The 24,024-nt window shown below is 44.8% G+C and overlaps 1 protein-coding gene across 1 annotated transcript in view; it reads right to left on the bottom strand.

Annotated features, from left to right (window-relative positions):
- Positions 1-24,024, bottom strand: part of LOC306917341 (vang-like protein 1) — a 122,011-nt gene that overhangs the window by 4,172 nt on the left and 93,815 nt on the right. Inside the window, 4 exon segments of the mRNA XM_079495520.1 lie at positions 340-586; positions 2,267-2,417; positions 9,807-9,846; positions 9,848-9,941. Of these exon segments, the coding sequence (XP_079351646.1) occupies positions 340-586; positions 2,267-2,417; positions 9,807-9,846; positions 9,848-9,941 (532 nt within the window).

Here is a 24,024-nt window from a genome sequence, read left to right as displayed (position 1 = left end):
AATATCACTTATTTTTTCTTATTTTTCTGGATAATCCTCCCTACTATAGAGTGTGCTGACCATATAAGGAGTTCCTCCCTGTCCCCAGTTAGCCCCTGGGGTCAAAAAACCCTAGTTTCAGTTTTGGTGGCGGGTGGCAAAGCCTTCATCCAATCAGGATGAGAGAGGTCTTCCTCCAATCATGATCGAGTGGGGGCGGGCCTTGGTGCACATGCTGTTGGCCTGTTGCACTTCCCCCCACTGTAGAGCGTGCATGTGCACATTTTGTTACCGGGGCGGACTGGGTGGTTTTCCAAATCACTCAAATCACTGAATGCTCCTTTAAAGCTGCTGCTGTACCTTTGGTGTCATGTTGTTGGTGATGCAGAAGGCCAGGTGCTGCTGGATGCTCTCCATGCTGTGGCAGTGCTGCTGCTTGGTGGTGCGCAGGTACTTCTGCAGGGCGCGCGCCATGGAGGGGAAGATGGCCTGGGCCGCCTCGCGCGGGTCCATCACGTCGCCCGCCGCCCCGGGGGCCGCCTTCTTCTGCTCCTCCTCCTGCATGCGCTTGATGTGGGTGAACGCCTCCTCTACCGCCACCACCAGTCTGGGAGGGGAGGGGAGGGGGCACAAGACATGTTTAAAGGAGAATTTCGGGCTAGAAGGCTTTCTTACCTTTATTTGTAGTTTACGTCCCGTTATTTTTTGCAAAAACGCATTATTGGCTATTTCCCCTACCCGACCATAAGCCCTCAATGGGGCGTTGGGTTGTAGTGCTAATTCGCTTATTTCCATCGCTCGAAAATCGGATGGATCGAGCTTGCGAAGTCTCGCAAGCTCGATCCATCCACTTGCATGGGGCTCGCGAAGTCTCGCGATAGACGAGAGTTCACGCTTTATGCCTTTATTGATAGGACAGTAGACTGACAGGAAATTGGGTAGAGAGATGCAGCAAAGGTCGTTGGGATTGGGATGGGCTCGTGATTCAAACGCGTGACACGCTGTCAGGCTGGCATTGCAGCCTACGGTGCCCCAAGGGTTCTATGGCTTCAAAACGCCACTGAGCAACTTCCGTTGAAGTGAATAGCGGGGGGGGGGGGGGGGGGGGGGCTATCGCTCCTCAATCCGTTCTCTAGATTATATTATAGCTCTATGGGGTGCCCGGACCACCACACTGGCGGCCCGGGCCTATTGACGTCTATTGACTGTAATGTCAACAGATGCCAGGGGAGGTGCTCAACCCTATAACTGTTGATTGACCAGGAGGTCCCCCAGGGGTCTACTTGGGCCCCTCCTTTTTACACCCTGGCCTATTGACTATAAGCAGAGCGCGGCCATCTTGCCATTAAGTTAATAGCAGGGTGGTAACTAGGTGCAACTTCCCATTGACAGCCCATTCATTAAGTTAATAGCAGGGTGGTAACTAGGTGCAACTTCCCATTGACAGCCCATTCATCCAAACAGAAAAGTCATATCTGATTGTATTAAACGATGTCAAACTCACCAACATTGCAGCTGTACGAAAAGCTTGAACTATCCTCTTTCTATCTGCAAAGTGTTTGTTTGCATAACAATCTACTAGTACTGTAGACGTTATGAGCTACTTTCTTTCCTTGCAGGTGATTCTTTTTCTAAGTGTTGCAGTTTGGAAGTGCTCGTAGTAGATATCACTCAATGGCCCATGCGTACCACCTGTTTTGAATGTGCATACTGCAGGAGGCAGCAGGATATTCCAAACTCTGATCTCAAGATGGCCGCGGTCTGCATAAAGTCAATACCAAATCTCTTCAGCGAAAAGCAGCAGATCCCTTTTTAGAATAGGGACACTGGGGATCGCTAAGTTGAGGTAAAAAATAAATAAATACAAAACACAAATAAACACTATGTAGAGCCCACACATTTTTTACTTGAGAGCTACTTTCAAAATGACCAGCGTAACAAGGTCTACCCACCCCAAAAATATTATATCGTTGCTGATGTTACATAAGACAAACACACTTGGAATGGGAAATAGAGGACGGAAATGGAATTGGTTCCGTTTTGTTAAATTGTCTAACTTTGTAATGCTACTGACGTTTGTGCGCAGCAACACTCTTGAAAACAAAGTATTGCATTGTGGGTTCGAGCTGACAGGTCCTATTTCATATCAATCAATGAAGTCACTTTAATCCAAGTGGCAGATACCTTTTTTCTTTTTTTAAATTATATATATTTTCAGGGGCACATCATGTGATCTACGATAGATCACGATCTACCTTTTGGGCACCCCTGAGTAATTAGGTCTCACCGTGCTTTCCGCTTGCGCACGCGTCTCTCGTGCTCGGCCTCTTCGTAGTACAGCTCGTTGTGGCTGGTGTCTCTCCGGCGCGCGGCCGCGGCGATCATGGCTCTGGACTGGGAGTGAGCCAGTCCTGCTGCCGCATTGTTACCGCCGGGACCTGGCGGGCGGGCGGGCACACCACACACCACACACACACACACACACACACACACACACACACACACACACACACACACACACACACACACACACACACACACACACACACACACACACACACACACACACACACACACACACACACAGGTTCAAGCTTCAACTTTATTGTCAACAATACCAATTATTGCGACCACAGGTCGCATTTACTATGAAATCGTGCATTTCCCGTCAGTCAGTCAGTCAGTCAGTCACACCCCATATATGATCATGCCTTGTGATGTCATCAATATTAAGCCCATATATGGAGATCCCTGATGTCATCAATGTTGGCCAGCAACTCTACATCTCACCTCAAGCCCTTATAGATCTCCTGGGTGGTTCCTGGTACAAACCATTTTCAGATGGGGGGGTCGGCGGCCGAATCCATATAATTGTGGGGGTTCTTGGCATGAAATAGTTTGAACACCACTGACAGAAGTTTTTTTTTCAGGAAACTGTCAGGATTTTAGAAGACATTTTTAGAATCTGGTCTCATTTCTTAATGGGTTAACCCATTTAGGCCTGACGTCGAAATTTAAAAAATGTCTTCTAAATCATGACAGTTTTCTGAAATACCTATGTTTCTATATCAGTGGTGCTCAATATGTCAAGGACCCCAAAAATGATATGTAATTGGCGGCCGACCCCCATCTGAAAATATGCTGTTCCAGGAACCCCCAGAAGCAAAGATTTGAGTTAAAAACGTTGGCTCTGAAAGAATATATATATTCAAAGATTTGTGCCACATTTTCACGATTTCTCAAAAAATAGCAGACCTACAAGTTCGCTATGTAGCTATTTTTCAATAGCTAAAGTATGACAATACTATAAACACCAAGAGGGGTTCCCGCCCAGAATGGGTTAACCCATTTTGAGCGGGAACCCCTTTTGGTGGTTACATACATTATGTAATAATTTAGCTATTGAAAAATAGCAGATCTACAAGCTCATAGCGCGCCACCGAGTGGCGCGCTATGAACTTGTAGGTCTGCAATTTTTTTTAAATCGTTAAAATGTGCCTCAAATCTTTCAGAAAATTGTCATGATTTAGAAAACTTAAAAAAAAATTAAATTGACGTCAGGCCAGAATGGGTTAAAGCCCTGCAGCCTGCAGTACAGCGGGACACACGGAGGCGTGTAGGTTCACCGGCTGCACTCAGCAGGGTGCCGTGTACGATCCTCTCTACTCGCCCACATAAGACATTAACCCATTTTGTGCGGGAACCCCTTTTGGTGTTAGCATTATGTTATGCTTTAACTATTGAAAAATAGCAGATCTACAAGCTCATAGCGCGCCACCGAGTGGCGCGCTACGAGCTTGTAGGTCTGCTATTTTTGAAAAATCACACCCGTGTGAACTGAGTGGTGTAAGGTATTATATAGCCTGATCAGCTGTGGTCTGACGTAATGTCTGACGTAATGAAATCACACCCGTGTGAACTGAGTGACCATAGCAACCATGCTCATTTTTTTGGTACGAACAAACACGTGGACACGTGGACACGTAAACTAACAAAGCCAGTTGTTGGAGTGGTTTACACCACTCAAAAATCGAAGAACGATAGCTTTTTCAGAAAACTGTCAGGATGTAGAAGACATTTTTAGAATCTGATCTTCAGGTCAAAATGGGTTAATATTCAAATATTCCTATAACTCTGTGCCTCTGGGCGGCGCTGAGCATCCCATTCAATTAGGAGCCAAGATCAAACTTACTGTAACTACTTGAACCCCACCATCCATATTCCAGGGGGGGACACATTAGCAAAAAAAAAAAGCAAATCTACAAGCTTGTAGATCGGCTATTTTTTGGGCGTACAGTGACACTTTACAACGGCTAGAAGGGTTTAAGACAGTGATTAAAAAGTTGGCATTTCAGAGCGTTCAGTTTTAGACAGGGTTAATGCAGGTTAAGAGAGGGGCTACACTGGTGAATTATTGACACAGGAAGGGTTCGTGCTAGCGGGGACGGACAGAATAATTCATGGGTGCCCTGTAAGAGAGAACATAGAAGAGTTTTCCACTGAAACAAACAAGGCAAAACAAACAAAAACAACATACTTTGCCATAGAAATAGATGCTATTACTCAACACACAAACACCACATACCGTGGTATATAACACACACACCCTGCATGGTGGTCAGGAACGTGCTAAAGTGACCGCAAACCTAAAATGGGAGGCTGAGGTTTGTTTACGAGTGGTTTACTTTATAGGAGGATAAACTGCAACGGGTTGGGTCTACAGTACTTAGTGCCTGAGGAGGAGAGATGGTAATTGGGCGAGTGGTGGATGGGGACGGGGGTTCTCTAATCTGTTGTAGCCTATTTTCATTTCCCCGAGAGGCCAGGCTCAGAAAATAGCAGGGGGCCAAACGTAATAGCCCGGCAGGCCAACATGAAAATGGACTGAGCCTACGCTGAGTCACGGCGCAGTGTTTACTGCGGCGTGTGTTAACGACTGTTCTGAGATCTGGTTCCTCGACCACTCTTTAATAAAGCACAGATGAGTGACTCTCCTTGACTCATACAGTCACTTTTACTGTGGGGAAAGAAAGAGGGAGAGAGAGACAGAGAGAGAGAGAGAGAGAGAGAGAGAGAGACAGAGAGAGAGAGAGAGAGAGAGAGAGAGAGAGAGAGAGAGAGAGAGAGAGACAGAGAGAGAGAGAGAGAGAGAGAGAGAGAGAGCGCAGTACCTCCAGAGAGAAATAACTATTGATTTAACAGCCCGTCTCCACAAGTGGAGAAGAAAGGACAAAGGAAATGAGGGATGGGAGAGGAGAGGAGGGGAGGTGGAAGTGGGAAAGAAATATAAGCGCACAACGGGGAGAGGAGGGGGGTTAGTGCACTTAAACATGCACCTGGAGTACACTTAAGGGAGTAGCGGTGACTTGAGTGGCGAGTGATGAATGTACTGTAACATGCTGCCCTGCTGTGTGTAGTTTTACCTCACGGTGAATTATGCCTTACACCTGTCTATAAACACACATGGTGGTCGGACTGGAGGATGGGGTTTGTGTTGGTAAGTCCACGCTTCCAGTGCACTAGTAAACTGGGGAATGCCGCCGGTTCTTTTTACAGTGTGGTGGTGGTGTTGGTAGCCTGGTAGGGTGTCGTCACTCTGCCTGAGGAAGCCTAGGTTAATAGGTCGTCGTACAGGCATATATCTAAATGACGGAGCGGTTGCACAAAGACCAGGCCCGGCAGCACTGTTTAATGCAATTTATTTGTGCGTGTTATAAGTATATTTTGTACAAAGTTGTACAGTATGTATATCCAATACATAAACAAGCATGCACGCTAGCAAACAATTCACTAGTTCTTTGTTTCAATCATTTTGTTATTATTATTTTTCACAATTATATTACCTGATCAAACTCTATACCGGCACATGCATACATCTGTCGGGCGAATTATCAAAACATTAGAAAGTAGGCTAGCCGGCGTTGTATCAGATTGTGAAAGTATAATAAATAATAATAATAGGCTAATAATAATAAAATGATTGAAAGAAAGAACTAGTGTATTGTCTGCGCATGCTGCTTGCTTATTTTATGGACATACATATTGTTGACTTTTACAACTTTGTCATGAGTAATTCAACAAAAAATACTTAAAATTAAACAGTGCTGCCGGGCAGGTCTTTGCGCAACCGCTCCGTCATTTAGATATATGCTCGCCGTACAGTACAACAGCATCCCTTTTTTTAAATATTTTTTATCCCACGATTTTGTAACCCATTTTTCACCCCTGTGTCAATTATCTAATGTGATCCTGGGCTCTACACACCCTCCGCCAACCTAGTCCCCATATATGGGGGACATGGGGAGAGCAACGGACTTGAACTCATGCTTCCTTCATGCCTGAGTGTCCAAGTCTACTCCTTTACACCTGGCAGGGGGGAGTTTCCCCGGTTGGACGTAGCGCGTGGAAGGAACACGTTATTCCAACCAGTTCCTTTCCCCTCCATCAGGCGCCCCGGCTGGCCAGGGGGAGGCAGTTTAGAGACCAGGATTACTGCATGTTTTTTGTGAGGGTACCTACCCTAGGGGACACGGGGAGAACATGCAAACTCCACACAGAAGGGCCCTTTCGCCAACCCCGCCTCGGGTATGGGCACTGATGACTCGGAGGAGGAAACACGCCGCCAGCACCCACAGTGTCCCGAGCGGGAATCGAACCCAGGACCTTCTAGCTGTGAGGCGACAGCACTACCAACTGTGCCACCGTGCCCCCTCACAACAGCATCCCTACACCAAATATAACCGGAAGACGTGGCCCGTGCGACAACAAAAACATAATATAAATTAAGCTTGAGAGTTAAGCGTGAAATACTTTACATTACCGGTGTTACAGTAAATGACAAAACTGTGTTTAAAACGTGTTGAAAGTCTTGCTTTGTAGGCTACTAGAATTTCGCGGGCCTTCGGCCCGCTCATCCCAGAGTTGCGTTGCCCCGCGTTGCGATACAGAAGTCCACAGATACAGAAGTCCACAGTGACACGCGTTGTATGTAGCTGTTTTGTGCTGCAGCGCGTGCGCGCGCGCGCGTGTAGTGTTGTTGTTCTTATCCATATATGCCCCTCGGTTCGTCCTGATTGTACGACGTCAGGTGTCGACACGGTCGTGTTTGCATTATTGTAACTGTGTATGTAATCGCGGTGCTCTCCGTCCAAGTTAGAATCAGTGTAGAACCTGTGTTGTTGTTGTTCTTCTTCTACGTTTGGTTTCCGGCAGGCTGTACAGTGTGTGTGTGTGCACGCGTGTGTGTGTGTGTGTACTGTGTAACTTGCGGTAGTGTTTCCGGAAGTGTGAAAGGTATCACGAAAAACACGTGGGTCACGTCAGTGGCGGCTGGTGACTTTTGTCCTAGAGAGGGCGCTATGAAAATATCAAGAAAACATGCACTATAGGTATAATCACATTCAATGGAAGGCTTTTAAAAATACAAAATAAACATGGCATTGCCAAACATGGCTAATTTCACTGCATTTTCCATGTAGATTGAGGCTACATTTTTTTTTTTTCCATTGTCTTGTTGTTCCATTATGAAAATGAATTATTATCTTTACCTGGCTCCATGTGGCTCATCATTCATGTTTTTCTAGCGTCTGTGTTGACTGTGTGTTAAACTATATGTCAAACTGTGTTGTGATGTTTATGCTGCCCCCAAGTGGATTGTGGTGTGAATAACATTGATCGCACACATTTTTCGACCCAGTGGCTTTCTATCGTTTGTATTGAAGACATGTGGAACGCGCAGCAACATGTGACACTCAGTAACCAATCAGAAACGTCACACAACGTAAACAACATGTGACATTTCATGGCAGCATAATACAACGTGGCAGCATAATACAACTTGTAATCACTGCCTTTGGTTAGTGGTTCCTTATATTATATAATATTGACGTTTCTGGATTGCTAATTTTAAATAAATTCCAGGCTGCAGATTTCGTTTCTCCGTCATTCTTATTCACGTTTTATTCAGGGGTTGTGCATGGTGGTGCGGCGCACCAGTGCCCCCTGTGGACCGGCCGCCACTGGGTCACGTGGTGGGGTTGTGAGCCATTGGGAAGGGGTGATGTAGTGTTGCCAGGTCCACGTATTGTAAGCGAGTGGTAGTGTGTGTAAGTATAGGCTGTTGGCTGTAGGAAGTCAGGGTTTGCGGTGTTGTTTACATAGACGTGGCAACAATGTTGGCGGTGCAGCCAATGAAAAGAGGGGAATCACGGGATGCAGTGTTGCCAGGTCCGCGAATTGTAAGCGAGTTGTAAGTAGCGTGTTGAATGGCTTTTTTTCTGGGCTTGTTTTCATAGACCTGGCAACATGTGAGTGTGTGCGTGCGGGGGTGTGGGTGCTTGGGGAGATATTGTTTGTTGTGAGAGATACAATGCCGGCGTGGGTGTGGAAGGGAGGCAACGTTGGTGTCAGTGCAATGAGTGATGTTCCGCGGTTGGTGTTGAGGGGCGGCGTTCGGCGCGATATGAGGAGATAGCGGCCGAACGACGCGGAGGGTAAGTGTGTGACGTGACTGCCGTGTGAGTGTAGTGTGTTGCAGTGTGTCAGTGACGTGTCAGTGATGTATGCAGTGTGTGACTTTGGTCCCTTTTCCTGGGTTGGTACAAACTTCTCACTTGTATATATAGATAGCTAACACATCTGTAATAAGGGTGAGAGGATTTTAGGGTTGGTGAACATTAGCAAGGAATGGATGTGAGCATTCTTTTGTTACTACACAGTAAAATCCAGAGTGTTGATTTAAACTAAACTAATACAATAGCCGCTTGGGGGCATTGTATGCCATGTCCGGAGCGGGCCGCTTCCGGAGAACCACACATCCCATCAACTTCACAATGGATGTCATAGAGCGTCGCAGTCGCAGTCCCCCTTTCAGAACGACGAGGGCATCGGGAAATAATTCCCCCATTCATTTTCCCCATAGACGTTTCCAAAAGTATTTATTTAAAGGCATTTAAGCCTCAGACAAAGCCAACAGCCGAGTTGGGGGGGGGGGGGGGGGGGGGGGGACTGCGATGCTCTATTGGGCCCTCAGCATTACCCCCTCCCCAACCCAAGTATGAAGTTGATTGGATGAATGGTTCTGGAGATATACGCGTGCCAGGCAGTTCAGGAGAACTGCTGATCTGGTGGACTACACGCTAGACACTGGACTTGACGGATAGATTAACACTCAAGAATTGACTGTACTGGGCGGCATGTCTTGTGTTACTTATTGTCCAAAAGGTAGGTTTTCAGTTTTGTTTTGAACGCGTCTTAAGGGGTTAGCATAAAATGTAAGGAGACACGAAGGAGAGGAGAAAGTCAATGAGTGTGTTTACATGTAAATAATACCCTGATGACTGGCAATAATAGGTTATAGCAATCCCTTTAGGTGATTCTTCTAGCCATGGAACACTATATCGACAATCGATTCAAACTGTTGACAATTGAAATTGCGATTAAATCGCTATTTGAATCGTGATGCAAACAAGAAAAAGAAGAAATTACAGGATTTCTGTAAGATAATTGATTAAAATAAATAGAGTTTTCAGTCATTTGCTACTGTATAAGAGAAGAAAATTAAAAGAGAAAGAAATACTGGATTTGTGTAAGTTAAATATATTTAAAAATATATATTCATTTTTTCTGTAATTTATCTGGAAAACAATTTTGTATATTAAAAACAAATCTTAGGGGCACGGTGGTACAGTCGGTAGTGCTGTCGCCTCACACAAAAGAGTATTTCTACATTGCAGTATTGATACTTTTGAGTACATTTGAGTACTTCTTCCACCACTGCTTGCTTCCCACTTGGCCACAGGTGGCCGTACCTTAGCCCAACAACTCACCGTCAACGTTGTACACCTTGAGTCCCGCCAGGTGCTTGGCAGGCGCGGGACTTTGAGGCCGTGAGGAGGGCAGGGTTGTGGACCGGGAAGTCTGTGTAGTAGTTCTCCAAGACGACCAGCGCTGCCCGCTGGATACTGCACACACAAGGAGACACAACATACATGGTGAATGGTACTGTAGATGGTGCATTTATATAGCGCTTTCATCAAAGGCGCTTTACATGAATAGATTGTGCATTACATTCACCCATTCACACACACACACATTCATACACCGATGGCGGTGGAAACCATGCAAGGCACCGACCTGCTCATCGGGAGCAATTAGGGGTTCAGTGTCTTGCTCAAGGACACTTCCCGACACTAGCTGTGGGGGAGCCTGGGATCGAGCTGGGAACCTCACGGTTCCTATTCCGGATCCGGCTGCTCTACCGGCCCCTGAGCCACTGCCGCCCCCAAAATATACACAGACACAGTCCAAAGAGAGTTCTCGCTCCATTATTTATAGGTTGTTGTTGCTTTTTTCTCCTCCGTATTTCTTTCTTCTAAGTCCCTGTAGTCATTCCCAACATGGCTGATATAGTGCTGCTCGCCTGCCAAATTCAGAGCTGGGGTCGTGTTCGGGGGGTAAAAGCCCCACCAAAAAAAAAACAGCTTTGATGAGCTCTTTGCTTTGTGTATTTTCCAAAATCCTCAGTGTACTGTGAAGAGTGTTGATTTAACTGAGAGTGTACCCAGTGGTGTAAAGTAACTAAGTACATTTATTTGAGTATTTTGAGGTATTTGTACTTTACTTGAGTAATTCCAATTTCCAATACTTCTTCTTCTACTCCACTACATCTCAGAGGCAACTTTTGACTCCATTACACTTATTTGATAAATGTACTTACTAGTTACTTTGAAAATTCCCAAACATACACGACGCATTGTGATTTGAAAACTTGAAACGGGACATTCTGCATGAGTACTTTCTACTTTTGGTACTTTAAGTACATTTTGATGCCAATACTTTAGTACTTTTACTCAAGTACATTTTGAATTCAAGACTTTTACTTGTAACGGAGTAGTTTACAACTATTACTACAACTATTGTAGTGTTGATACTTTTACAGTAAAACAATTAAATTGAGTAATTGTTCCACCACCGAGTGTACCACTCTCTGAGTTGCAAATAGATGAATTACCACCACTGAGGATTTAAGAGTGCAGTGAACACCCCCCCCCCCCCCCCCGGTAAACACAACAATAAAGTACAACCTCAGGCGTCAAATCAATAGTGAAACGTGAATAATGGAAATGAACGATCAGAGGAAATCGATCGCTGGGCTGGAGAGTCTAGAATCCACCAAGAGTAAAAGAAAAAAAAACATCATGGGTGAAGACAGCTCATCAGTAACACACAGAAACCATGTCATCTCAGAACACTACAGACTACATTATACTTGCACATCTAATAATGGAGGCATAATAACTGATATAACAAAACATCCGGTTTTTCAGTTGCAAATCGGTTATTTTTGTTCAAGTCAATTTGATTAATTTACAAACGTGTATAAAGCAGCATTAAAAAAAAATCAGACGATAGCGGTGAGCTACACGGTCATACGATGAAGAGTGTGTGTGCGTGTGTGCGTGCATGCATACGTGCGTGCGACAATGACAGTGAAAGGTCAGATTGAGGCCACAGATTGCACAGAAGGTGGGAGACGGACAAGGGAGACGATTCAGCGTCTACGTCTCTACGTACTGTGACACACACACACACACACACACACACACACACACACACACACACACACACACACACACACACACACACACACACACACACACACACACACACACACACACACACACACACACACACACAGCTGCAGGCGGGGAAATGCATAAGACCATCTGCATGTCTAGTGTAAGGCTGAGCATTGTAATCTCCCCCACACTGACCCTCACTGTATCACCCATGGTCGCGCTCGCCCTAACAACACAGGATCAGGTCTTAAGCGATTACAATGTAATCGGTGTAGGGGTGCCCACACTTTTGTTTTTTTTTAACTTGAGAGCTACTTTTAAAATGACCAGCTCAACAAGATCTACCCACCAAAACAAATAAATTATACCATTGCTGAAAATAGTTTCAAAATGTACCAGAGGGGGGCTTTGGAATAGCAGCGCTGGCGTTACATACATGTATATGCACTTGGAATGGGACATAGAGGGGGAGAAATGGAATAGGGTGGGGTTTTAAGCTCCTAACATTGTCCATCACCCTACTGTATATCACCTCAATCTGAGCTTCTAAATCGCCATGGAAGCAAGCGTTAAATACGGTAAAAAAAAGAATAGTATTAATTCTGGATTAATACTATTAATACCTAAACACGAGATTTCTCGAGTTTGGCATACGATAGATTGTGTTAAACCAGTGGTTCTCAAAGTTGGGTCGGGGGGGGTTCCAGGGGGTCCCCAGCAGGGGGGTTCCAGGGGGTCCCCAGCGGGGGGGTTCCAGGGGGTCCCCAGCTAAAATGACTGATAGTTAGGACCCAAGTGGATCCTTATAGGTCTATAACTCTGAGAGTTACGGGGGAACGTACACTCGTACAGACCACGCCTTCAAACCATACAGGGGCGACTGTGGCTCAGGAGGTAGAGCAGGTCGTCCAATGATCCATGGGTCGGCTCCTCTTGGCTAAATGTCGAAGTGTCCTTGGGCAAGACACTGAACCCCAAATTGCTCCCGATGTGCTGGTTGGTACCTTGCATGGCTTCCACCGCAATCGGTGTATGAATGTGTGTGTGAATGGGTGAATGTAATGCACAATCTATGTAAAGCGCCTTGGATAAAGGCGCTATATAAAAAATGCACCATTTATACATCATTTTTTGTTTTTCTTTAGAAAAGGAGGAGGGGGATGAATCGGTCAGAATAAATGCATTGGTTAGGATGGATGGAGAGAAGGGGGGAGAGGAGGGAAAGGGAAGTGGGGGTATAAGGATGAGATGGAAGGTAAGGAGGGGGGTGGGGATGAGGAGTAGGTCGTCGTCTTGGGGCCTATATAAGTGTGACTGACTGGAGCGAGACACGTGACGTGAGTCATACGAAGTACAATGCATGAGCTATCAGTTACCATGGGAGATACACACAAGCACACGTGTGTGTGTGTGTGTGTGTGTGTGTGTGTGTGTGTGTGTGTGTGTGTGTGTGTGTGTGTGTGTGTGTGTGTGTGTGTGTGTGTGTGTTGTTGTCATGCGAGTAGGAGGAGTTGATATCGGTTACCATGGCGTTTGATGGAGGCGTGATACCCGAGGAGTGAACCGAGAATGGAGCACATGCGAGTAGAGTGAGGGGAAAGCATAGGGTAGGGGTGTCCAAAGTGCGGCCCACGGGCCAAATGCGGCCCTGAGACAAATATTATACGGCCCTCAGCTTCATAACTGAGTTGTATTATGAACGGCCCGCCCAACAGTATGGGACATTTTTACATTAAAGTTTTTTAGCATTTCCCAGAGTATAATTTGTCAGTGTTCCTTGTTCCTTTTTTATTATTATTATTATTATTATTATTAGTATTATTATTATTATTATTTTACCTTGCTTGTCTGGTTACATTTGGTAATGTAACGGCTGAAAAAAGCCTGAGTTACACTTTTTGTTCACAGCACACATATATATTGGTGACGATAGTTAAATTGAATCATTTAAATGCGATGCATACTGCATGTATGTGACTTTGTTATAGTCCGAAGGTAGGTTACGTATGTTCATAATGCCATAGGGTGAAGGTAGGTTACGTATGTTCATAATTCCATAGGGTGAAGGTAGGTTACGTATGTTCATAATGCCATAGGGTGAAGGTAGGTTACGTATGTTCATAATGCCATAGGGTGAAGGTAGGTTACGTATGTTCATAATGCCATAGGGTGAAGGTAGGTTACGTATGTTCATAATTCCATAGGGTGAAGGTAGGTTACGTATGTTCATAATGCCATAGGGTGAAGGTAGGTTACGTATGTTCATAATGCCATAGGGTGAAGGTAGGTTACGTATGTTCATAATGCCATAGGGTGAAGGTAGGTTACGTATGTTCATAATTCCATAGGGTGAAGGTAGGTTACGTATGTTCATAATGCCATAGGGTGAAGGTAGGTTACGTATGTTCATAATGCCATAGGGTGAAGGTAGGTTACGTATGTTCATAATGCCATAGGGTGAAGGTAGGTTACGTATGTTCATAATGCCATAGGGTGAATAACAATCTCAAGTTGTTCGAAGGCCTCATGAACATACGTCGTACCAAGTCCATTACAATTTCGGGGATCGAGTGGCCTTCGCTGACACTGACCCAAGAAGAAAAGATGCGGAAATTTGGAACCATCTTCCTCCTGACAACAACCCTCCTCATCGTCCTCGTCAGTGCCGCTGCCTAAGTGCGCGACGCGTACGGAGGCGGCCGCGCTCCCGCTTTGCCCGTGATGCAATAATAATGTTGAGCGTCAATGGTTTTGTACTCGCAGAGCAGCTGTTAGTGGGGAGGTGGGCAGGTGTTTGCCCGCTGGGCCAAGATGTATGATGTCACTTTCACTCACCCCACTTGGTGAAAAGTAGGACTGCAACTATAGGGATTAGCCCAGACAATCTTAAGGCAAATAAAAAGGTAAGTAAGTAGCCTTGCCGAGCCATGAGGCCCATAGGGCAGGAGCCTATCTCCTGTTTCTGTAGCGTGAGGCAGCTTGATGTACAAGTACACCCCCTGGACATTACGCTAGTATGTCGCAGGGACTTACCCCCAATCCAACCCTTGATGCTGAGTGTCAAGCAGGGAGGCACTGGGTCCCATTTTTTACAGTCTTTGGTATGACCGGGCCGGGGATTGAACCCCGACCTCCCAGTTTCAGGGCGGACACTCTAACCACAAGGCCACTGAGCTGGTGAAAAAAAAGGGGGGTGGGTGATATGAAATGTGAGCTTACCATAATAACAGTAATCCTTAAACATAGTGGGATAGGTTAGTATTATTATTTTGATTTGTATTTTATGTTACATGGGACACATGTAACATAAAATCAAAGGTATATTTAGCGCAGTTGCATTCACAAAAAACACAGTTTTTAATCATGTTTGCTAACTGCCTATAACCTGAAAGAGCCCTATGCTTTTCTGGGCAAGCTAGAGCTGGAAACCGACGCAGAATTCCTATTGGTTCACAACATACTGTATGCGCCTGCCTCCTATCCCCTCCCCCTCCCCTCCCCTCCCCAGTAGAACGCAGCAGAGAACACCGACGTCACCAAATTCGACTGCACTTTAATAATAATAATGGACTGCATTTGTACAGCGCTTTTCTACTCAAAGAGCTTTACAATGGCCCATTCATTCATACATTGGGAGGTGAAGCGGCGAACAGTCAACGCCAGCGTCCTCACTTCCCACATTCACACGACAATGGTGGCAACCACTGGAGGCAATGTGGGGTTCAGTGTCTTACCCACCCAAGGACACTTCGACATGTAGTCAGGAGGAGCCGGGATTCGAACCGCCGACCCACGGATCATTGGACGACCTGCTCTACCTCCTGAACCACTGCCGCCCCAACACTGTCAGCACTGTTATTGGTTTAGCGATACACAAGGTTCACTCCCACTCCTATATGCCACATTTCCTGGCTCGTTCGCCCAGGCTTTTTTCCCCCCATTGAAAACAAAACGCCTGTGGTTTCCGAGGCTACTAACTGCCCGAACTTGACTCCACTGTTGAACTGTGTGTTTCAATTTGTCAAATACTATGAGATGCTGCTCCACGTTGTCACATGTCTAAGGACTTGATGTCACTGCAGGGTCCCCAGGGGTTGTGGGGGAGTGTAGCAGTGCAAGGGTCCACCTCGTCCTCGGGTGGGTAGAGGGGAGCAAGATCTTTGCTGTTGGCAAAAAGCCGGCTTTCCATAAGCTTGCAAAACGAGACCCTGTCCTTCGGCTTTGTCGGGGGGCAATAGCTGAATGGGTATAAAGTATAGTCCCCGTTATGTCTTGAGGTGTTCAGGAAATAGCCAAAAATTGATTATCTACAAGCTCACAAGCTTAACACATTTTGTGCCCGAAACATCTGTGGACGTCTTGGGTATTACCGCACGTGCATAGCCCAAGACGTCTGTGGACGTCTTTGAAAAAAAAAAAAAAGATCACAAAAATCAAAACCATTTTTTTTTATATGTGGTGCCAAAGTTTGTGTTTTCACCATTGAGAATGCATTTGGCGTTTAAATTAAATAACTCAGAAACTATAAAACATTTCAAAGTAAAAAGTTCCAGCATGTGTCTCCACAGTCAGCTGAATTATAAAAAATGTGAATGGATTTTCTAAGTGAAAGTGATTTTGGGCAGTTTTGCGTGGGCTCTCAATGTGTTAATATAGATATTGAATTTCGGCGAGTGACACCATCGCATGGATATACAGTACGCCTGTGCTCGCGTCATTACCACAGCGACCAATGCAGATTATACAGTACGATGTCGAAAAATACACAAAATCCGATCATAAATGAAGTAGAGTACTAAAGATTGCATGAGAGGGGGAAAAAAAATGTATTTGCTGCAATCTGAAGGAAACGAGAAAGAAAGACACCCAGGGCAGCAGGAGAAACGTCTGCAGTCTCTACTGCATGCACAGCAGTCTCCCTGATGATCACACTGACTGCATGCCATGTCTTGTCTGCTGGAACACATCTCCACCAAAACCAATATTACACAAGGTGAGGTGTTTTCACATGTTACACCACATAAATCTGTCTGTCTGTCTGTCTGTCTGTCTGTCTGTCTGTCTGTCTGTCTGTCTGTCTGTCTGTCTGTCTGTCTGTCTGTCTGTTTGTCTGTCTGTCTGTCTCGCTCTCTCTCTCTACCATTTCACTCCTGGGCTGCGAGAGACAGTTGACCAGGATGGCGGTACAGAGAGACAGCGTTTACTTAATGAGCAAAAGTTTTGGCACAGCCGGCACGCAGGATTTGGGAACAAAATCCTCATGGGTTCCTCTTTACAGTTAAACGCACAACAGGGATCCTCCAATCAAACAAATAAAGCAATATATAAAATCTAAAAAATGTCAAAGACTGTCAGGGCGCCTCACGCCTCTCTTTTTGTGTGAGTCGTGAGGCAACTGGTTAGCCACTTAAACCATACCTCCTTTTTCCCCTCTATACCAAGTTATGAGCTTGTAGATCTGCTATTTTATGTCTTCACTTACCATGACATCACATGCCCGAAATAGAGACACAAGGGTTTACATGGTAAAGAAAGGTCTTACAAACTGGGAAAGGATATTCAGACAGATTTCTGTCTGAATATTCTGTCCGTCATGACAGAATACACTAAGTTCCAAAGAATGTCGATGCCATTCCTGGCAGTGCTTGACAATAGTTGAGTATTATGTTCTGTATATGTGGCTGCTATGTTGCAACTGTGCATCTTTCACTATTGGACTCAAAATTATCCCTTCTCGATCCCACCCATGTCCCCCTGTTTTTTCTTTTTTTGTGTGTGCATCTCTTGTATGTACATGTAGTGTGTCTTGTATTGTTGTGTTGTGTCTTGTATTTGACAAAATAAAGTATGTAAAAAAACTAAAACAAGGTCTTACAAGCCAGTCCAATGTAAAATCTTCAGTGTTGATGTATAACTCTGAGAATGTACAAATGTAACCAAGTGGACCCTTATGGCTTCCTTCGCCCCTATTGCGTGTTGAGCAATGATATGGCCATGTCCCTGTGACCTGCGCTTGGCCGTGTGACAGCAGCCCAGCAGATGTTGACAGCTGTTGCCCGCTGCCGCGCACCACGGCCAACGCCCCACCGCTGCTAAACACTGCTCCTTTTAGCCTGTGTTGTCGGCCTGCGTGGATTTTGGACATGGACGTGTAACAGCATGACTAAAATGTGTGTGTGTGCGTATGCATGTGTGTGTGTGTGTGTGTGTGTGTGTGTGTGTGTGTGTGTGTGTGTGTGTGTGTGTGCGTGCGTGTGCGTGTGCATGTGCGTGTGCGTCGCGCACACTCCACTATCCTTGTGAGGACCACAAGTCCTCGCACAGATAAAAGCATGAAGTTATTCATTCATCTTTTTCGCTTTTCGTCATCGCTTTTCAAGGGGCAATTTGGGTATTTGATTAGGCTATATTTAAATGGATTTGTCATTGCTTCAATTTTATTCTATTGGCTCCCTCTGCAAACCCCTCCCATGTGGCATATTGCACATGCACACACACATGCACATATCAACCACAACCCTCACAGTTTATACACGCCCCACACCGCAGCACCGCAGTTGAAATACTAGGCTCTCTGGCTTTCTCGTGTCTATCCCTTTGACAGTTGGGTGTAGTTGTGTGTTTTGTGCATTATAATCATTGTCAATAAAGATGTCAAATCAAATCAAAGGGTTGTGAATGCGGTCCATGGTCCTCACAAACATAGTTAGGGTGGAAAAGGGAACGTTTCATTGGCGAAGCACATTGGAACCAATTAGGAGGAGTGAACGGAGTTCAATGCCTTGCTCTCGGACACGATGCCAGGAGGAGGAGTCGGGTTTGAACCGGGAACCTTCCGATCTCCAGGCCCAAGAGTTCAAAACTTTTAATCCCTATCAGAATGGATCAGATTTGGATTTTGGGTGTCATTTATATTTCTTATTGACATCATTGTTGCTGAAATAATTCTATGATCACTGGTCGGACATCAAAGTGATCGACGACCTTGTAGGTTTATGCAAAGGTTAAAAATGTAATTTAGATGTTATGTATGCATGTTATGTAAACAGATGCCAGGTCATTATTGATCTGGCATCCTATAGTGTTTATAGTTTCAATGTATGGATATTCTACTGTTAAGACTGGTGATAAGTTCTTGGTTTACTTATGAACCTTGTGTTGTTTTTGCTTACTGTAAATCGCTCTGGATTAAGAGCGTCTGCAAAATTCCTAATTTGCAAATAGTAATCGCAGTCCTGCATGTTTTTTGGGGGGGTTTCAACCTACCCCAAAATCCGAATCCGAAGTTTTGAACTCTTAGGCCTTTAAGACGATAATAATAGTGATAATACGAATGTGTGGCCAGCAGTGTCATCCTTCGTGGTGCCACGCGGCCCGGCTATAACTTGATATACGCCCAACAACAGCTTATGTTAGCCTGGCCGCCGGGAGCCATGTGCTTCCCATTTCCCCGCGGAGAGGTACAGCACCACCTCTGTCCTGCCCATGAAAGGCCACACTCAGAGGCTTCTGCCAGGCCACTGACCTCTGGGGCCCTTGTAGTCTGCCCTCCCTCCCTCCCTCCCTCCCCTCGGCAGACAGACGTGCTGCTGGGTGAGGGTGACAGAAATTGGCCACGGGACAAGGGCACCTCCCTCCCCACCAGACAGGGACATCAAAGGGCCAGCCCCTGCCCTTTTACCCGTCTGTAAAACAACTGCCCTCTCCAGACCACGAGCGCAGCATTTACTACATGGTGAAAGAAATGCAAATGCCCTTCCTCTTCTTTCCATGCCATACCGGAAGGCAGCATTCAGGAGAATTGTATTTTTTTTCTCCGAAGTCTTCTGAACTTGAACGCAGCATTTTGCATTGAACTAATTTGTTTCTAAATCCATGTCGTTACACCGCGTCTCCAGTAGATGAAGAGTGCAGGGTTGCGCTCCGACAATAGCTGATCTACAAGCTCTCAACGTGTCGCAGCGTGATGCACTGTGAGCTTGTAGATCTGCTATTTTGGGCCAAAAGTGCCCTCTTATGGGATTTCAGCCCCTGCCTTTCGAACACTCTCTGCACGTGCCTGGGGTGAGGTGACAGAAATTGGCCACGGGACAAAGGGCACCTCCCTCCCCACCAGACTGCATGGCCGTCTGGGTTCAGATGGCGTGTGCTGCCAGATGATGTGTGCCGAACAATGCCGAAGGACACTGCACAGGTATATACACTACAGCTTTCGTGCACACACAAAGCCTAGGTCTCAGAACCTTTCCATATTGTTGTATTCATGTATACTGTTATTATTACTGATGCTAGTGTCTGAGAACAAAATAAATGTTATTCGTATGTACCTGTACATAAGACGTAAAGACAGTAAAGAACACCTTCAACATTGAACGCTGCTGACTCTAAAAGTATGAAGTATAGTGAAAAGATTTTATTAAACCGTGTACTTAATTGATCTGCCCCACTCCTTTCTTCCATCTATACTGAGGTGAATGGTGATATTTTTTATTTTATTTTTAAACTACACCATCCTAGTGGCAACTTTATGTTCTTCAGAATGTTATATTTTGTCTTAAAGTATAAGCAGTTGACTATAAGGGTTTAACTCTTGAGGCCATCGGTGTAGTTTGATTTTCTTTGTCTTTATTTGTAAAAAGAATAGTGTCCCATACTAAATTAATTAGTCAAGTCAGTTTACTTACAGAGCACGTTTACAAGAAAAGTTGACCAAATGCTGTACAATGAATAGTTGAATCATTGACACTCAACAATAAAGGCAAAAAAATAAATACTATAAATACAAATAGCCCTAGATTCATTTCAAAGCCACAATGGCTTTGACGTTCCTCTGGGATTATAAGAAACATGCACACGCCTTCACACAATCTGTTCAATTACAGACTCACATGATGTCCACTTTCAAACATGGGACAACACAACAAAGACAAAGCTAGAGTCAGCCACAATCGCAGTCAAACAGTCATTAAGCGCTTAACCATGAGTCATAAGTCATAATAGATGAACATTTGGCAGACAAAAACAGGCACACATTTGGCTATAGATACAGTAGACCCTGATGAAGACCTTGTAGGTCGAAACGCGTTTGGTCTTTTTTCTGTTGCCTTGCTCATCAATAAATCATTATTATAAATTATTATTACCTGAGTGCCTAGGAATCCTTTTTTTCTTTGCAAGTCTGCATTTTACACGCGAACAAGAAGGCACTGGAGCAGCTCAGACGATTTAGGCCCTTAGTTTATTATAGCAGGGTGCAAGTAAAAAGTGACAACGTTTCGATGTGTAAGTTACATCTTCGTCAGGTCATGACCTGACGAAGATGTAACTTACACATCGAAACTAACTAAGGGCCTAAATCGTCTGAGCTGCTCCAGTGCCTTCTTGTTCGCATGTTATGTGTCCTGCTCCTGAGGTGGCTTTTAGACGAGGATGGTGTTCATAAGAAACGACAAAATAAAGTATCGTTTGCTGGGGTCCTTTTAGACGAGAAGGGTGTTCTCAGGAGGTGAAAACGCATCAAAGTGAAACCACCTCCCAGAGTGGAAATCTTTGAGAACGCCGTTTTATCCCTTCTCCGTGTAAACAGGCAAAACGGTGAATCCGCAAAACTTATGACATCATGGCTCACGTTGGCTCGCAGCGCATATATTATTACATTGATGCATAATTATGATATAATGGAGTTCCTGACCAAGCCTCCCTCCTCGCCTACAAAGCGCTGCTCATCAGCGATGGTGAATGTAAAACCATGATGTAAATAAAATGCCTTAATTGTGATAGGTGGCAGCCGCGGCAGCAGCGTTTATGTAGCCTAATGTATTATAAAATATATAACCATCCCGTGGCGCGCTCTGCCTGCATGCTCTGGGCTGTCTGTCACCACCATCATCCTCCCTGTGAATGAAAATAAAAATCCAGTCCCCTCCCCAGGGGATTAAACAAAAAGGAATCACTCTCCCCTATTAACCTATTAATTAACATCACATTTACCTCAGTATTATTTATTCCTAACTGGTAGCGTTTTTAATATGTGAGAAAATAAAGTGACCGCAAAAATCGCGAAAAACTTTCTGCTGTGAGTCTTGAACTCACGGCCAATGCGCAAAATGGTCTCGTAGTCTAACACCTAACACAGCAAGCTATGTAAGTCATTGAAAAGTGGTGGTTGAAGTGTGTACTTGTAGTGTGTGTTGTAGTGTGATTGACACGGGGAACATTGAAACTGTTGCGTGAAGGCGGAGCTGGCTCTTCTTCTTGTACATAACATGGGTGACTGGTCTATTTGGCAGCCCGTTACCGCCACCTAGCGATATTATAGCGTTTTCATAAAGTGTGCGTTCTCGTGTAAAGGGTCAATAAAAAATGAGAACGCAACGGGACTTTGCCGTTTTATCTGGAGATGGTCGCCGTGTAAAAGGAGTCTGAGATGCACCAGACTGGCCTGCTATAGGCTAGAGGCGCGGCTGGAACTCCCTTCTGCATTTTACACCTTTTGGGTATTAGGCCTTTTTTGAGTGGTGTAAACCACTCCTACAACTGGCTTTGTTAGTTTACGTGTCTGTCCGTACCAAAAAAATGAGCATGGTTGCTATGGTCACCCAGTTCACACGGGTGTGATTTGTTAGTTTACGTGTCTGTTCGTACCAAAAAATGAGCATGGTTGCTATGGTCACCCAGTTCATACGGGTGTGATTTCATTACGTCAGACATTACGTCAGACCACAGCTGATCAGTCTATATAAGACCTTACACCACTCAGTTCACACGGGTGTGATTTTTTGTGTCTATAATCCTACCTGTATCACAAAAGAGCACCCCTCTATAGGAGCCACTGACTGATTCCAGCAGCGCTTCTATTTTTCTAATTTTAAACATTTGGCTAATATCACAAAGCGTATCACATGCTGTTCGATTTACGAGTTAGTGGATTCTGTTCATTTCAGTCAACTTGCAGGAACACGAAACGTGGCTTGAGATACGAGATCTAACGCACGGAACGGAAATGACTTATTAACCGCAACATTTTCTCAGTTCATGTATAAGTCAAGTAATGTTTTAATCACTCTGGAGAAAATGTAAGAGAAAAAGACACTATTGGTTGAACGCCGGTGTTATGTTTATGTATGATTAAAGGTATATTCAGTGATTTGACTTAATTCAAATATCAATTATTTTTTCTTTTTTTCTGGATAATCCTCCCTACTATAGAGTGTGCTGACCATATAAGGAGTTCCTCCCTGTCCCCAGTGAGCCCCTGGGGTCAAAAAACCCTAGTTTCAGTTTTGGTGGCGGGTGGCAAAGCCTTCATCCAATCAGGATGAGAGGGGCCTTCCTCCAATCATGATCGAGTGGGGGCGGGCCTTGGTGCACATGCTGTTGGCCTGTTGCACTTCCCCCCACTGTAGAGCGTGCATGTGCACATTTTGTTACCGGGGCGGACCGGGTGGTTTTCCAAATCACCCAAATCACTGTGACAATGGTGACAATGACATGGACTGATGCTAATGATGGTGTGCACTGTGCAGTGGTGGAAAAAGTACTCAAATGTTTTACTTAAGTAAAAGTTTCAATGGTGCAATGTAGAAGTACTCTGTTACAAGTCAAAGTCAGGAGTTCAAAGTGTACTTGAGTAAAAGTACAAAAGTACCTATTGGTATCAAAATGTACTTAAAGTACCAAAAGAAAAAGTACTCATTATGCAGAATGTCTCTTTCAAGATTTATAATCTCGCAATGTGTCGCGATGCAAGCTTGTAGATCGGCTATTTTCAAATGGCCGAAATGTATATAGCGCTGAAGTATTTTTGTAATAATACTCAAAATCTACAAAGTATCTAAAGTTTTCAAATACAGTATATGTAGTGGAGTGAAAGTACAATATTTGCCTCTGAGATGTAGTGGAGTAGAAGCAAAAGTACCAGTGGAAATTGGAAATACTCAAGTAAAGTACAAATAAGTCAACATTGTCCATCAAAAAATAGGAATTTAAAAAAATTCCAAAAAGGTAGCACATCCAAAAATTAAACAAACGGCGGACAAAGTACTCACATTTCCATTTCTTTATTAGCACACACCAAAAAGGAACATTTACGCGTTTCGGCTATGCAGCCTTCATCAGAGCATTCACATCAAGTGACTCAAGTGAACTCAACATTGTGTACAGTACTTAACGACAACACCATGAGATAGCACATACTGTGCTGCAGGAACACAGACTTTACAGTCGGGCCAGTTATTCAACTGCAGGAGGAGGAGGAGGAGGAGGAGGAGGGAAGTGGTACTGTGACTAGACACCGACAGCATTCTAAAGAAACCACATCAGCGCACTTGGCCGGGGAAAACTTGTCTCGCATTTTAAGTAATCAGTGCGCTGTAACCAGGGCCATTGTTTCATAGCAGTCTAAGCAGTGGCAGCTAGGTTTTAACCCATTTTGACCTGAGATTAGATTCTAAAAATGTCTTTTACA

This window comes from Electrona antarctica (genome assembly GCF_951216825.1).
Source record: "Electrona antarctica genome assembly, chromosome: 24".
NCBI classification, from domain to species: Eukaryota; Metazoa; Chordata; class Actinopteri; order Myctophiformes; family Myctophidae; genus Electrona; species Electrona antarctica.
Note: the sequence above shows the minus strand (reverse complement) of the source record. Positions and strands in the feature narration are given on the sequence as shown.